The 17787-nt window shown below is 46.7% G+C and overlaps 2 protein-coding genes across 2 annotated transcripts in view; both read right to left on the reverse strand.

The window, feature by feature from the left end:
- LOC146868592 (uncharacterized) overlaps nt 1-17787 on the reverse strand; it is an 895771-nt gene that overhangs the window by 467650 nt on the left and 410334 nt on the right. The gene's annotated exons all lie outside the window — the stretch shown is intronic.
- The window catches only part of LOC146868595 (protein Niban 2-like), a 299178-nt gene that overhangs the window by 69605 nt on the left and 211786 nt on the right, over nt 1-17787 (reverse strand). The window contains exons 3-5 of the mRNA XM_085611743.1: nt 17028-17156; nt 15666-15774; nt 12137-12301 (exon numbers count right to left, since the gene is read on the reverse strand). Of these exons, the coding sequence (XP_085467869.1) occupies nt 12137-12301; nt 15666-15774; nt 17028-17156 (403 nt within the window). The remainder of the gene's footprint in view (nt 1-12136; nt 12302-15665; nt 15775-17027; nt 17157-17787) is intronic.

Genomic DNA, 17787 nt, shown 5'->3' on the forward strand with positions numbered 1-17787 from the left:
CCAGAAAAAGAGAGCCTGGCGGTAGTATGGGCATGTGAACACTACCACATGTTCATCTACGGAAAACCATTCACAATAATAACAGATCACCAAGCGCTGATAACAATATACGGAAACCCAAATGCAAAAATACCGCCCAGGATAGAGAGGTGGGGGATACGGCTAATGGACTACAATTTCAAAATAATACACAAACCAGGGAAAGAACACAATCCGGCGGATTATGTGTCAAGACACCCCCTGCCACAAGCATCTCAAGCAACTACGATGGCGGAGGAATACCTAAACTTTGCATTAAAACTCAACACACCGGCAACAATAGCAATGGAAGAATTGGAACAGGAGACAAGGAAAGACCCCACCATGCAAGCAATAATGAAAGTGACGAAACAACAAAGATGGAGGCACGTCAACAACAACAACAACTGGGAAGAAGGAGTGAGAAAAGAAGAACTGCTCGCATTCAAAAAGATCAGCGGAGAACTCTCCGAAAGCGAAAATGGAATAATGATGAGAGGCACTCGAATTGTAATTCCACAAACTCTGAGAAGAAGAACAGTAGAACTAGCACATGAGTCACATCGAGGGATTGTGGCAACGAAAAAAATGCTACGAGAGAAGGTGTGGTTCCCGGGACTGGACAACATGGTGGAAGAGACCGTGATGCACTGCCACATATGCCAGGTAACAGGTCCCCCACCAAAGCCGGAGCCACTGCAAATGTCCAAACTACCAAAGGCCGTGTGGACGGAACTGGCGGCTGACTTCTATGGACCTCTGGAGACAGGGAATTACCTGCTGGTAATAATAGACGAATTCTCCAGGTTCCCAATAGTGAGGCCGGTAGCTTCGACGTCAGCGAACGCAACACTGCCCGTCTTGGACGACATCTTCGCAGCATGGGGCTCACCACAGACACTGAAGACGGACAACGGGCCCCCATTTTCAGGCGAAGAATTCAAAAGGTTCATGGCATACCTTGGGATCAATCATCGACGAATAACACCCCTATGGCCACAAGCAAACGGAATGGCAGAACGGTTCATGGGAACAATAAAAAAGGCCATACAAAGAGCAAAGTTGACGCAGATCTCGATAGGACAAGCTCTGTGCCAGGTCCTAAGGGACTATCGAAACACCCCGCACAGCTCCACAGGAAGATGCCCCGCGGAGCTGGTGTTGGGACGGTCGAGCAGGACGAGGTTGCCACAGGTGAAAGAAAAGGAAAGCATAGAGCGACATGACGTGGCAACGAGAGACACCCAAGCGAAGGAAAAGATGAAGGCATATGCTGATCGGAGAAGACACGCGGCAAGCACAAAAATAGAAGAAGGAGACACCGTGGTAGTGCGGCGGAGACAAGTGCGAAAGTCAGACAGTGTTTTCTCAAAGGACCCACTGACAGTGACAGGAGTCAAAGGGCCAATGATAACGGCTTCAGCAGGGCCATACCACATCACGCGAAACAGCTCGCATTTCAGAGAATTGAAATCAAAAGGAGAGGAGCTGCCAATACATGAACTGAAGGAAGAGACACATGAAGAAAGAGATCAAGCGGACAGCGGAACGCAACGACTGAAGGAAGAGACACATGAGGAAAGAGATCAAGCGGACAGCGGAACGCAACGACCGAGAAGAGAATGCAAGAAAACAAAGAGACTAATTGAAGAAATGTAAGGAGACAAGGGTCCGTGGAGACGGTCTCTCTCTCTCTCTCTCTCTCTCTCTATCTCTATCTCTCTCTCTCTATATATCTCTCTCTCCCTCTCTAAAGAAAAAAAAAAAAAAAAAAAAAATGTTTGTTTGCAACAAAGGGGGAGATGTCATGCCCAGACCAGGGGCACTAGGACCCTGGGACGCAAGGGCAGAGGGCAGGGGACACTGGACACCAGTTCCGGTGAGGGGAGGGGGCAAGGGGAACAAAGGGCATTGCTATGCAGGACCTCGGGGCAAGAGGTCAGGGTCCACTAGTGTGACGACAGAGAACAAATAAAAGATACCTGAAAGCTCCGGCGAGTCCTGCGTGGTCTGTGGGGTCCGGGGAACACGACACCCTCTTCACAATCTATAATATGGGAGCTGTCAGGGACTGCTTTATGCAATGCGTGTATGGTGGTACTCTTGCAGCCACCCCGCACCTTTACTACCCATAAAGACTCTGTTACGGAGCGTCGATATGTATTTTGTTGTGCAGTATTTATGAGGGCGCTATATAGAAGGAGCTAATGAAGACCCTCATAGTAAATATGGGGGAGCAATGGCGAACGGCTGCCTGACCATGTCACAGACTCCCCGCCGTTTACTTTAAGGTACTGGGACAGATTAATCTTGACTGACAATAGAGGGGTTATTACAAAGCTGCCGTCTCACTGTGATTATGGGGGTGATGTACTTCTCCCCGCCATCACAGCAAAAATGAGGGTGGTGTAATTGGCCGCCCCTCACAGTGATACTGTGGTGCTGCCTGGGGCTACTTCTCACAATGAATATTGGGGCGCTGTTTTATACCCTCTCCTAGAGGCGCTAGTGCTCACAATGAATCCAGAGTTTCTGTAATAGACCACCACAAAGTGGATATGGGGGTGCTCTTAAAGGATCCCCTCTCAATGCTTTTGGGGGTCCTGCCATAGATCCTCTCCTCATAATGGATGTGGGGTGGCACTGTTACAGACCCGTCCCCTTACCATGATGACTATGGGGGTGCTGCAATAGACCCGTCCTCACAGAGACTATTGGGGTGCTGCAGTACACCCCTTCTCGCAATGAATATCGGGGTGCAGTATTAGATCAATTTTCACAGTAAATACTTAGGTGCTTCCGTGGGTCCTTCTCACAGTGAAAATTGGGGTGCAGTAACAGACACGCCTACAGTAAATGTTAGGGTGATATAGAGCCCTTTTGGTCACGGAATTCTGGGCGTTGTTTTTTAACCATCCGCCTCGTGAATATTGGGGTGTTGTTATAGGCACAGTGAACATTAGGGTGCTTTTGTAGATGTTTCCCCTCAGTGACTCCTGTCGAAGACTTCCCCCTCACAGTGAAAACCAGAGCACTGGCGCAGTCCTCTCCATGAACACGAGGAGGCGCTGTTACAGCGAAGACATGCCGGAGTTTCCAGGCTTGGTGGCACATACAACCCCCGCCCCCCCCCCCTCCTCCCCCCCACGCGCTGGTGAGCTCAGTGGTTTGTGGTCGTGAGCTTCCTTGGTGACTCATCCCGCCCTCCCCGTGACTCTCCTTCCGGCCTCCTCGGTTCTCCCCACTTTTTAGCACACATGGCAGTCACGCTGCTGATGGGAGGGGGGGTGGGGGTCTAAGAAACCTGGGCTCACTATGATTACATCGTTGTGCGGGTCTACATATTTATGTGCGCACGAGCAAATCTGTACATGAGCGCGTGCACGTCTGTGAAATCTATGTGTTGTTCTGCAAGTACTTCTGTGGAAATCTCTGCACGAACGAGTGGACCTGTGTGAAATCTGTGTGTGTACGTGTGTATGCGTGCGTGTTCATATGTCTACATGTGAATGTGTGTGGAATTGTGTGTGCGTGCACTTGGGAGGGCGTGAGGCGTGAGCGTATTATTTCGTGGCCGTAAGCCAGCGTGAGGGGGTACTGGGCAGTATCTCTGGTTTGTTTACCATTGGTCCCCAGTAGCTCAGGTATTACGGTGATCCAGTTGGACAAGCGAGTGACCCCTGCTTAATAACTGAACTCCCCAAAGATAACAAGGCCAAGCAATCAAGGCTAATAACACACAATAAAACTTCTGTGTCCAGTCAGCACTATTTACAAGCATTTTCATAGACAATTGGTCTCTCCTGTGGGACCTACTGACTTTGCCAATGGTTTTAGATATGCGGCGCTGTGCAGCATGTCTAAAGTATTACCCCAAAAAAGGCTTCTGATGTGGCTGCCTCATTTTGTAGGTGCGTGCACCACACACTCGCGCGCCTATAAAATGATGCAGTTGGATCCGTGACTAAAAAGAAAAAAAACGTGCTAAAACTTTTTTTTTTTAATGGGTGGTGAGTAAACAACTTGGGGAGACGATGCAACACGAGATAAATGCTACATGGGTAGGGAATGGAAGCAACACAGAGTATGAAGGGCAGAAGCAACATGGCGCCAAAACAAAACAGGAGTCCAGATGTGGAAAGCAACATGATATCCAGTAGAGCGGAGGAGCGTCGCCCCACTTAAGCACCCCCCAAAGCCCCAGAGATGAAAAATACCGAGCCTCAGGACGGGGTGGGGCCTGCTGAGTGACAGAGGGCTGCCTTGGCACTGTTTACTGTGTGCATGTCTCTTTGGCTAGTCGTCTTGCGAAGGCCAGCCAGACAAGTGCACTTTAAACCTCTCAACCCAGCTGTCTTAAGACAGCTATATTGAGAGCAAGTGCAGGCCTCCAGTGCACTGGGGAACGCAGAGAAAGGACGCTCACATCCCTCTGGCACTGCTCACATGCTGGTTAAACGTCAGCAGGCCAGGATTGGTCGAGGGAGTTTGCCGGGGCCTGCACTGCAGTCCCAGCAGAAGAGTTCAGAGTGAGGAGGACCTCACGATCCGGTAAGTGTTTTCATTAAATTTTTTAGGTCGAGCATTCGAGACTTCTTGTATATACTTTAGTATATACTTATATGTGTATGTACTTTGTGGGCTCTGGAGATTAGCCCTAGGACTGGTCTGCTTCCACTTAAGTACTTTTTTCCTGTTCAACTGCCTCTATTTAACTTTCTTGATAGAAAATGACCAGCAGAGGTCAGTAAAATACCAGAATCACTCTAGCATTCTCTAGATTCCAGTCTACAGAAATTGTCTTCCAGGAGCACCCGTAGATAATATTTTTTTCAATTCTTGTATCTTCAGTGATATGACCACCGAAAATTCCTGATTTTATATTAAAAACAGAGCTTTGAACTATACCATTTCCCGCTAAAAGGCAATTTTTCTCTCCATGTGTTCCCATACCTGGCGTGTCACGCAGTTTGGTGCTTACTTCCCTCCATGTTAAAGAACAGTAGATGTTTCAGCATCCAGGCTAATGTGCTGCATAGCTAAATACATATAAGGTCCCAAAGGCGAGACCGATTTCATTGCAAATGCTTGTTTATTTTGTTTGCCTGCAGGGGGAGAGAAGCACACGAGGGAGACAGAGGGAATCACATGCGTTCTTTAGAGTGCCTAAACAAAAATAAGTAACGCCTGAAAAAGAATGCAGTGGGAGGACACAGTAATGTGTCCTGCTCCAAGGTAGGATAAACAGAGGAACAGGGATAAAAGCCCATAGAGTTGATGAATAACTTTGGTGGTCTACGGAAAATGCTAGATTTTACGGACCATTTCAAAGGATCTCTTATCGGAAACACTCTGGAATCAGCTCTGTTAATTTTCTACAGTCTCCTGTGACCTCAAGATCAGATTAAATGTCCTAGTGTACCAAGTGTGCTATGATACATCTGCTTTTGTTCAACTGTGGCATGTGGGTCAGCAGTCAATGGTGCAACTAATTGGGTTAGCTTGTCTAAAATCTGCTAGTACCTCAAAAACAGGCAATCCTTTTAAACCTTGCAAAGCCAACACTCAAAAGTAAATTAGGATTTCCAGTCACAGAAAATTATTGTTGCAAGGTCCCAACGAACTGGACCAAATTGAAGGTACGGTCTATGTAACAGGGCTCCTGTAACAATGCGGGCACCGGACGAGTTAAAGGGACGACCAATTACAGTCCAGCTGGCCTCGCGAAGTCATAAACTGGAGATCACTGGTGTTGAAAATGGACAAGCATCCACAGGAGGTCCACAAGAGGTGTCAAACTGCTGGTACTGATACCTGATTGAAGATACAGTATGGGGCAGGGGGATGCAGGCTTGCCAAACTCCTCGAGTCAACATATCTGCAGGATTCAGTATGCTGGGCCTAGCTGGAGCCCTCCTGGCCTGCAGCCAGCTCCTGCCACACCATGACAGAGCTTCCTCTTCCTCTAGGACAGCTCAACAGCAGGGCTTCAAGGCATGAGTTCAGTCTTTGAGAAAATAGAAACTTTCAGAGTATGGCTTCCTGTCAGATGCACTGTTGTGTTAAGGATGTTTGGGGCAGTCGTCAAGACAACTTTAAATTTTATTACACAATTTATTACCCAATTGTGTGCTTATTGTAGCCTGTACCACATCAAATAAACTTTCAGAAATGGGGTTCACACAGACACAGCTGAAATATGTCTTTCTGGTGACCCCGAAAATCCTTAAGATGACATTGGGCAAAGACAGACACAGGTGAAGGTAGAGATGAGCAGAGAGAAGACAAGAGGTTCAGATACAGAAATAGACCGAGGTGTGCTGGAGCGAGGCAAAGGTTCATTTCCAGGGGGGCTCATGGATGGTGGAAGCCCTAGGCAACTGCCCATCGTGCTCCTGCCTTAACACGTTTCTGCTGACACCATGAGCCATCCACACAGATATAACCTGCTCGATCAAGGAGAGGAAACCTGTACCTTGCATCAGTGGCGACGAGCATTGCCCCCCCCCCCCCCGCCAGAGCCTCCAAACCTTGAAAATTAAAACAATAATAAAACAGGTTTATTATTGTTTTATTTTTCAAGTTCCAGGCTGGGCTGAGTCTTGGGGGCGGGGCCATCCCGGTGGCAGTCACCAGGACAAGTGGTAGGTGCACTGGTATCAGTGCCCATGTCGGTTTGGCCGGCCGTTTCAGGACGGCCAAACCGACATGCCCAGTGAGCGGTCTCCAACCCAGCTGCATTGCCGGGTTGGAGACAGCAAAGCACAAGCTCCCAGTCTCCCAAGGATCGCACATTGAGGGAGCTCAGGCCAATCCTGATGCTGCTCTCATGCATGAGAGTAGTGTTAGGATCGGCCGTAGGGAAGAGTGGTAGCCTGGGCTGCAGTGAGGAGCAGAAGAGAGCCGACGCGGCAGGCAACAGAGCAGGTATGCTCTGTTTTTTGTTTTGCCACGTCTGTCTCCCTACCTGCCCGCCCACCCCACCACTCTGCCCTAATACTGGCCGCTACTGCTTGCCATGTGAATTTGAGATAACCTTGTTGGCTTTCTAATTGGCTTTCAAAAAGGAGGGTGTGTACGGTTGGTCTGGTAAAGAAAATTTGGATTTCCGGGGAAGCATGACAGACTCCCTTAGGAGGAGGATGCTGTGAATTATACACTGCCCTAGGAGGAGCAGAAAGAGGGAGCCCACAGATGCCCCGCAGCATGAAGAAATCAGACACCCTGAGAGGGGTACGTTTATCCCCTGGAGAGATCATCCGGCAGAGATACAAATAAGCAAACCCAGATATGTGTTTAGTCAGGGCTAGGGTTGAATGTATAGGGCATACAGAAATCAGGTGGTAATCGCTCCGGGGTATGCGAGGTGGAACTCCAGGGGCTGCTACGTGGCATGTAATCCAGAATGGCCATATTTGGACATTATCATGTACTGCATGCAGCTTTTCATCACAAAGGACAACGTCCAGGTTGCGGTGGGCATTAAAGCACACCATAAGCTAGCCCATTCAGACACTCATAGAGAAGAGAAGGGCTCGATTTGTGGGAGAAAGCAGTGCTTAATTTGAGCCGGTGGATTCCAGTGCTTGGCATCGGCATGTCATTTTCAACACCAGCACTTATGACAGCTGCCACATGGTGGCGCTGCTTGTACAATTTAGAGATGAGGAGAATAGCAATTGTTTATTAATTCAGTATGCATTAAAACAACTAATTCCAGTCGGCCAAGCTATTTTTTATAGCTTTGGGGGCCTGGAATAGCCTGAATTGTCACACCTGTAGCAGTGTGCTGGTTAGTAGTTGTGTAGGTACTGTCATTGGCAACGCTGGCAGAGGCAATGTGTGGTGCACACTGCAGAGGCCTCCCGACGAAGGCCCTGCCACTTATTTTAATTTTTTTACAAATTAAGCACTGGGAGGGAGACTGTACTTCCCCCAGATGGATACTAAGCTCATTTCCAACAGGTATGGGCAGTAATCTCAGCTACCACCAACCAACAGTTTCCTCATTGCCCTGCAAGGGGGCAGAAAGCAAACCAGAGTTCCCAAAGTGTGTTTGCCTATTTCATATTGGATTTATGGTAGGCTTTCTTGAGTAATGTCTTCCTTCTTTCCACGTGCTTTGCGTATTGTTACCACTTTCCTTTACACACCTGGCCATTACAGCCTGCTCCTTCTTCAAGCATGGACCTGGCTTCTCGGCAGCTCCTCTGGTCAGACCCCTTCATGACGTCACCCAGAATGGATGGAGGGTGCCATCTAGGTAGTGTCTTGGTGCCATCAATCAAATTCCACTTATCAGTAATCGTCTTGATTCAAGGTACGTTTAAGGCCTGTGAGGCTTATTTAGATCTATTGATATGTGGCTTTCCAGCGCTTTGTCCTAGAGATGGTTGGAAAGCTCCTTTCTGCACATGATTGAATCTTTGCTCCGAAAGAGACTAACCAGCAAAGAGAACCCAAATCCTGAAAATATGTGAAACGCCACATTTTAATAATTTACCATTTCTATTAGAAGTGGTTGACTCCTATCCAATCGAGCTATTTTATGTTTTATTTGAAATTGTTTTGTTTTCATTTGAAAGTTGCGAATTAGGATGTGTTGGTAAATAAAAACACGTTTTTCATTTATCTTAATTTCAGTCTATAGGACAACAAAAGGGAACAATTGTAAGAGTAGGTGGAAGAGAGTGTAGATTTTTATCATCATTGTATATCTACGTGTACATACATACATGCCGGCATGCATATAATTGACCATTTATATGTGGTTACATAATGTGAGTGTGTGTTTTAGTGGTTTCAATCATTAAGGGTGCCTTTGTGTGTGAGCAGAATTTCTTTGTCTTTGTTTTGCTTGTCTCCATGTGTGTACGAGCCTTTGAACACCCCTGACTTTTCGTGCCACCTATCTGCGAGTAAGCATATATTTGTGAACATATCTGTAAGTATCTAGTGGTGGTAAGGTAGATGTGTGGGTGTGGGTGCTTGTGTGTGGTTGACGTAGGTGGGATGCTGTTTTGTTCTCAGCTTTATGTTTAAATATTGGTGAGTTTGAAATGTTGCCTGTGTGTGGTTTTGTAAATAGCTGTGGCTTCTGGTGTGAATGTGGTTATGTGCGCACTAAGTGATGTATAATTAGTTGGGTGTGCACATGTGTATGCTAATGTGCAGGTGTAACGCTGCAGAGTGGGAGTTTCAGCTTTAATATATGCGTGTTAGTGTGTGCATGCTCCTGGTGCTTGGTTTTATGTCCGTGCAATGGTGTGTACCTACTTGAGTCACTGTGTGGCAGGTAGCACACGGGTGAGTTCGTGTTGGCCATTGGGCGGTTGGGAGTCATTCGTTTGCTCTAATTGTGAATCTGTCCGGTTGTGTGTACAAAGGTGAGTTTGTGTTTAGCTGCGTCTGCATATTTAGGCCAGTGTTTAATTGTATCCACCTTGAAAATCTGTAGTGGTTCTGTGTGCACAGGCGGGCTGCGAGCGCACGAGCTGGTGTTCGGTTGAATGCACATATTCCAGACTGTTCCCGGTTAAGTGCACCCGGCACGCCTTCGCTTTTGCTTTCTCCCAGACTATGAACTGCATGAAACCGCTGGCAGTGGCCTTGTCTGACCCCCCCCCCCCCTCACAGTGCACTTAGAGACTGAGTCTAAAGTTGAACAGTTCAACTGAAACGTAGCTCCACCCCACGACCATGTGCAAAGTATTCTCTCCGCTTCATTAGTGCCCAGTGACCCGAGCATTAATGAGCCAGTCTGGCACCGGCCGGTTCCTGCAAGTACTGGAAATGCATTCCCTGACTTCCGGGTACATTGGGCAGCGCGAGGCGTACGCCGGCTGACCTGTGCTTGGCAGACTCCGACAGATAAGGGGTTTATAAGCAGCTTTTCTCTCCAGGGAAGAAGAAACCTCTCTAAGGGGCTACAGTGGCTGATGCCTGCACCAGCAGCACTTCTCCTTGGGGTCGCTTCTCTATTCTAGTGAAAGAACCAGCACTTCAACCACTACACGGCAGCAGCACTTGTCGGGCTTCCACCCTATTAACAAAAGGCAGCACCAACGTCTCTCTGCAGATCCCCAAACCTGTTAACAGTGCCAACACCAGGGCTTAATTTGTAAAAACGTAAGTGCCAGGTCCAAAACTTTTGCTCAGAAGCCTGCAGCCCAGCCACTCCCAACCCCTTTATGTCACTTCAGGTTCCTTCTCATCTATGCTTTCTTTCTTTGTCACTGTGTTTCTGCCTTTCTCTTCCCCCTTTTCCCTGCTTCTGTGTTTTTCTCTCTCTTGCTCCGTGTCAAACTCCGATGTGTTGAAATAAGTTCCAGTCCTCATAAACGAATGCTGGTGGTGGTAGGCCCCACCTGCTCGAATAAAGCACTTTCAACACTCCTCTGTAGGGCTCTAATGCTATCTTATGCTTTTTTTTTGTAGGTCTTTAGTATTTGTAAAGTGCACATCTGTCCATTAGTAGGTCCCTGGAGGGGTTTTAGTTGTCAAGGTTTTCCTTTCCAAACAATTCAGAGGTTGTTGCAGCTGACCAGCTGTCCCGCCTGATAAGCCATGCAATGATGGTGTTTTGGGTATTATACAGGGGATACCTGCAGTTATCTCTGGCACAAGCACTACTAACTAGATCACCCGGTTAGTAAGGTCACAATATGTCTTAAACCCAAGCTGATGTGATCAAGCAATGGAGCATTTTTGAATGCCAGTTGTTGATGAATGTTAGAGATGCAAAGAAGACAAAAAGAACTGTCTTTTTCTTAATGTGGATGCCACTTTTAAATAGCCAGACCACTGCAGCCTCGTTCCTCAATATGATCACTCCTTGGTTACTTGCAATATCCTTACAATGTACAGCATGGGGTACTTTATCTCGTATATTATCAAGGAATGCCACAAATTGCAGTTATTTAGTCAGGATTCAGCTGGTGGTAGCTCTACCACTCGGTGATACTGTACCTTCCAAGTAGTTATACCGGTTACATACCGAGCGTAGCTGTATTGCCATCTCTTGGCCTCTAACCCATGTGGTAGCATCAAGCTACTACCAGGAGCAGATGCGGACCTCCATGGAAGAGTTGGAGACACCATTACATCTCCCAATTTTGGGACCACATTTACTGAACTGTAACACTAGATGTAAAGGCAGCCCAGAGACCAGCAGCAAAATGAAGCATAGAGCAAGAATCAGATGAGGGCCGAGTAAAGATTCTAATTACGCACCCGCTGCAGCATGGATGCTTGGCGGGCTTTGGGGCTGGCAAGAGACATTCTGATTCCTCCACTTCAAAAAGACCAAGTATATTTAATTGGCAGATACTCTTAGAACTGGAGGCCATGGTTTGGCAGGAGGAGGGCTTAAAGACTAGAGCAAAATATGATTGTTTTATCATAGTATTGGTCCTGGGTCAATATAAGAGCCTCAATTCCGTTCTGGAGAGCTCAAAACAGTACATGAGATATACCTGTAATGCCATTTCCCACAGGGCTCCTTCCTCGCTACGTAGTCACGATCATTGCAGTGCCTCACGCACCCCTGTAACAGCTCCTATAAACGTTTACCAAATCCTGAAGTACCCACCATCACTGCAGGGCCTCATGCACCCTGTAACAGTTCCTATATATGTTTAGCCAATTCTGAAGTCCCACCATCACTGCAGGGCCTCATGCACCCTGTAACAGTTCCTATATATGTTTACCCAATCCTGAAGTACCCACCATCATTGCAGTGCCTCACGCAGCCCTGTAACAGTTCCTATATACGTTTACCCAATCCTGAAGTACCCACCATCACTGCAGGGCCTCACGCACCCTGTAACAGTTCCTATATATGTTTACCCAATCCTGAAGTGCCAACCATCACTGCAGGGCCTCATGCACCCTGTAACAGTTCCTATATATGTTTACCCAATCCTGAAGTACCCACCATCACTGCAGGGCCTCACACAGTCCTGGACCAAGTTCCCATATTAACAATCTCCTTTATACCCATATTCTCCAAGACACCCCATTGTTATAATGCACCCCAAAGTTATAATACGTCATGCAGTCTTGAAACCATATTGAAAGTCCCTCATAACTCCCACAGACCCCATCCCAAAACACTCACCATCGTTGCAGTGCCTCACGCAGTCCTGGAACACTGCTGCCCATTTCTCCTGCTCCTTCTCCGTCATTACGCAAAAAAGATAATGGCGTCCATAGGGGTGCCACAGGATGATGGGGAACTGAGTGGCACATTTCATCTGCACTCCTCCAGACTTGGGCTTTCCTCCTTCATGGGAAAAAACAGAACATCAATGTAGGTGGTACAGAGAGAGGGGAGAGAGAAGGGTAGCTGGGAAAGAACGTGTGCATGGGCATCTATTAGGAGTAGCAGCTGCCTTATCGTACCCGCTTCCTTTTCATTCTCGTTGCCACATCCCTTGCTACCCTTTTTTGGTTTTGAGGTCTGGCTTGACAGAGCAGCTGTCTGCAACGGTATTGTTATCAGTACCTTCAAATATTTATAGAGCGGTCTTTGGCTCCACCCACAGGAGAATTATCTCTTGCCTTATGCTATTCGCTACTTGTCATATCATTCCACGATCCGGGAAGTGATTCCTTTGGAATGCATGAGGGACTATTTTACAACTGAAAAACACACTCAATTATCACCTTGCTTGTTACATTCAGTTCTTTACATCCTGAATGCATTCTATACAGAAAGCATTACTTTTTTGCAGCTTTGTTTCCAGCACTGGCAAAGCCAATCAGGCAGGCTTTAAATGTGATAACCGGCACCTGCCTGTGTTTATATTAAATCCAGACTTTGCCAATGCTTGTTTTTAAAGCAATTTTGATAAACGTAAATACAATCACAAAATATGACCCTTGCGTTCAGTCATGAAACTGAATAATAAAGAGGATTTGTCAATACAGATATGATGATTTAGATCTTATTAGAGTTGTCAAACACCAATGCAAGTATCTATAAAACTATGAATACAAATATTTATGTATAAACACATACAATGTGATATACATTGGAAACACAACATAAACAAAGCCAAAAGGATTTGGGGTCAATATGCATATATGTTCAGTGTTCGCATATTTGAGCAAGACACATCGGAGAGGGTCAGTAGAAGTGGCCGGAGAAGGCTGTTGTTTTTAAGTAGTCTCTCAGTACCATTAGGCGAAAGATGAATACTCCACTTGGCTGAGCCAAGAGGTGATTGACAAAGTCTCAATCAATGGCTGGAACAGGCTGAAAGAGGTGTGCCCATGAGTGAAAGGGACACACTCAAAGTCCTCTCTGTGCTCTCAAAATTCAGACCGAAAGCACATTCATTCACCAACATGTTATCACTGAACACAAAAAACTGATCATATCTCCTAATTTTTCCTTCATGGACCAGCGTTGGCTCACATTTAAGAAACAATCTAAATACTCATTTTGTAGAGATGTTTTTGATGGGATCAGATCTATAAGTTACACATTTGTTCCTCCAGTATCGGTTACTGCAATATTATAGCCTTATAGCCCGCCGTAGCTGGCTATACCGGCTATTAAAGGCCCGCTGCAACGTTAAAGGCCCGAGCCGAAGGCGAGGGACTTTAACAAAAGCAGCGGGACTTTAATAGCGGTATAGCCCTGCTACGAAGGGCTATAAGGCTATTAGAACATTCTGCCACAAGAGGGCAGAATGTTCTAACAAATTAAACAAAGGGTTCTCGAAGCTCGAGGGGATTTAAATCCCCCTCGAGCTTCGAGAGGCTTTTGTAAAACATTGGCCTCTACGGGCCTTTACTGTCTACAATGGAGTGCTCCACATTCCAATGTTAAAATAAATTATATACTCGTAGACTTACTCTAGATTTTGGTAATAAATAACAAGTGTACCGTGGATGGGTGGTGGGGAAAGAAGCAGAATCTCAAAGCTTCCCTGATTTTTAGCATCATAAGGGTATCAGCAATAGCAAACAGTAAACACGATTTTAAGAACCCTGAAGACTGTCTTTATTTGGACTCTTTGCCCTTCCCCGGGCCCGTTAGTGGCTAACAGGAGGCTTAGAGTGGGACAAGGGTTCCGTTTGCAAGGGCTCCCTGGGTCAATGCCTGCATGGTGTCACTTTCACTACCATTCGCATTTTGGTGTAAGATGTCCATGGACATGTAACAAGGCCACAGGAAAGAAGAGACAGATGGGGATGCGAAAAGGAAGGAGAAAACTGGGAGAGAAGGTTGAACAGAAGGAAACGAGGTGAGATTCCTGAGGGGCTGAAAGTGAAGAGAATGAGGACAGAGGAATAGATGGGACTAAAAGAAACAGGAAAATGAAGCATCATATACAAATTGGAAAGGAAGAGATGAAAGATAGACGAGGAGACAGGGAGACACATAAGAGTATAAACATGAGTAAAGAAAAAAGTAAAGAAAAGGAGAAAGAGAAAAAAATGAAGAGAGTGAAAGAGTGAGAGAGAAAAACCCGTGAAAGGAAGGCAGGAGAGGAGAAAGTCTGCAAGGAGTGTGTGAGTAGCTGGACGACCCTATCAATGATTAAGCACCACAAGCCTCAAGTAAATACAGCAACACCTTTAAAAACTCCAAAAGAGCTGCTCAGAAATAGCTGCACAAAAGTATAATGGCAACCAGGGAAACCACTTACAAAGAAACTGAAATGCTATAGACTGCCGCACCTTGACATGATATCTGCTCAAGGTAAAGAATGGTGTGCAGAGAAAGAAGGGATTATGTCATAACAGAGAAACTTGAGCCCAGCAACCCTTAGAAAGAAAAGCCATTACCAGCGAGACCAGAAACAACGAGGCAAGGCCAGATCTGTCAGCACACAGCCACCATGAGGACTTAGCGAACACAAAAGCACCAGCTCACACTACAGCAAACTGAGACTATCGGAAACCCTGCCGAGGGACTCTACCAGACACACAAAAGTCCAAAAACCAATGGATCTGATCAAACGTGGAAAAATCCAACGGACACTATAATACACTCGAAGTTGATTAGACGCTTTAAGACACTCGGCACCCATATGGACCCAATTGGACAAAGACGACTGACACTAGCAGATGACAGAACATCATTGGATAATATCAGAGGCTCATGCACCAGCAGTTGGCATCAGATACCCCATGACCAATAGACACTGAGACACATGAACACCAAAGTACGTTATAAGGCACATTATGTCAGAAAGACAACAGCTGACAACTCAAAGTTTGGAGACTAAGGGCCTAATTACGAGTATGGCGGACCCACGGTGGAGGCGCAGTGGAGGCCAGGGACCACCTCACCAGCGATCCGACTGCTGTATTAAGACTAGGGCGGCCGGACTGCCATAGGACCACTGTAACAGCCATGGATCGGCAATCCCTTGGTGGTGGCATGGGGGTCTGAGACCGCAATATGCTTTGCGTTGCCGCTGCGGCACCACCAAGCATATTATGAGTTTCCTCGCCCCAGTGGTCTCATGCTGGTGCTCATGCCACTAAAAGAAGAGAGCGCGAGAAGGGAGTGCGGTGGTAAGGTATACAAAGAGGGAAGAGAGTAGGAAACCGAGGAGAAAGAGTGGGATTGCACACTTCATAGAAGCGGTTGGGAAGATGGGTAGATACCCCAGGCTGGAGCTACTCACCGGGAAGGGTGCTACTGTTCACGAGCTCCATGTAGACGTCCAAGGACTTAAGGACTTTGTATCCTGCACAGTTGACACCGGATCGAGGCTGCAGGCCTCTCTCATAGGCCTAAGGAGGGAACAGAGAAGTGCAAAGTAATTTACAGCATCCATTCGACTATATACAGTTAAATAACCCAGTGGGTTGAAGAAGGAAGCACATCAGAAGAAAGGAAATGCTGAGGGAAGAGTGAGATCCTGTATTAATTAACATCTTGAGGTAAAGAGAGGACTGAACCTCGCAAACAAGAGTAAAGTGTGCAGTGAACCCCACGGCAAGAGGCTCTGCTGCTGTCAGACTAAACTCACTGGTGCTGGTTAGGTTGGTCATAGTTCAAACACTAGTGCCCAAGATCACTGAATTGGAGATCAAAGCACCCATACTGGAATGCCTAGGTGGTTGAGAAGGGGGGGGGGAGGTCATTACATTTATAAGACATTAGGACTGGTGGTGGGGTATGCAGAAATGCAGTGGTGTGTAAAGACACCTAATAAAGGGTTCCAGGTGCCACTAGATGTCTTGGGCAAGGTGAGAAACTATCAAAATAACTGAAAGAGGGGAATGTTAGAAAGGCTGTAATTATATACACAGAAACATGATAGGGGATGAGGCAATGAATGCAGTGATGTGGAGTGCAGGCAGATACATGAGATTTACATGTTTGGAGATGAACACAGGACTGTGGCTGCAGGTGGGAAGAGGGGCAGAGATTAAACAAAGATGGCAAGTGAGAGGAAATTAATCAAAAAGATGAGCCTATGTCATGAGGTGCCTTCTGATGGGTTTAAGAGACTGGTGATGGACCACGCAGGTGGAAGAAGCTGAGAAGGGCAGTATGAAATAGAGACAGGTTGAACAGCTGTAGATTTAGGGAGATGTTTTAATAGTGGTGGAGATGCATTAGGATGAGACAGAGAGGTGCGACGGGTTGCTTAGGAGACGGCGATTTTGTGCTGAGTAATAAAGGAGGGCATTGTAGGGTCAAAACTGTGTGGTAAATGTCGATGGGTCAGCAGAATTAGGTGGTTGGAGAATGATTGGCGGGGACATAAGTGGCATGAGTGGAGGTGGGTCGGTGAGGTTGAGGTGGAAAACGAGTTGGTGAAGTTGGAAGTGGAATGGAAAAGAGTTGAAAGTGTGGAGGGAGGGATGGGTGAGGTTGGTGGAGACGGGTCAGAGAAGAGGCAAGTGCCTTAAAGGAGTTGATGTGGATCAGAAGGATTGCAATGAACAAGATGGGTGGAGGTGGGTAGAGATATTGCTACAGAGCAGAAGGAGAGTAAATTGTAAAACAAAGGATGTGGTCAATAAAATTATCTTACTATCTTGTTCTCGTATAACACCACTCCGTAATAGTGCGGCACCAGGCAGAAGCGATTTCTCCATTTCTTGTTGTCTTCCAGGTACTGGAACAAGTTCCCTGAAAATATGATTCGATCTTCGTGGGGTGTCTGCAAAAGGAATAAAGACAGGGGTTAAAATCCAGGTCTTAATAAGGATATTCAGTAGGGTGTGGGCTATTAGGACAGGTACTAACAAAGCCTAAACACGGGGGTGAGAAGCAATCCATCTGAATAGGTAATCAAAAAAGGCCTCAGAGTGCTAGAACTCAAGCAGGAATAGACATGGCAGGGTGAGAAGCCTGGTATCCTAAGTGTTAGGAGGGGAAGACACACTAGGCATGAAAGCCCAGTATCTGTAGTGTCAACAGAGGGAACAAACACATAGTGAGTGATCAGTTAACAAAGTGGGGACTGAAACAAGACTAAGAGTAGTGGCACTCACCAGGGCATATAGATATGGGGGCGAGATGCCAGATATATGCAGTGTCTCTGGGGCAAAGCAGCACTGGGGTGAGAGGCCAAGTGTCTGCAAGAACGTAAGGGCAAACAAGTGGGGTGCCAATACCAGCAGCAGTTACAACACGAAAAGAGGAAAAGCACTGCCCTGCAAACTGAATATTGGGGATGAGCAGCCCAACACTTGCACACTGACTATACCCTAAGAGAAGAGACCAGGAACACGGAGGGGGAAATAAACAGAGGGGATTGAAAGCAAGGCACCAATGTGGAATAACACTTA

This window comes from Triturus cristatus, chromosome 1_2 (genome assembly GCF_964204655.1).
Source record: "Triturus cristatus chromosome 1_2, aTriCri1.1, whole genome shotgun sequence".
In the NCBI taxonomy this organism is placed as follows: domain Eukaryota; kingdom Metazoa; phylum Chordata; class Amphibia; order Caudata; family Salamandridae; genus Triturus; species Triturus cristatus.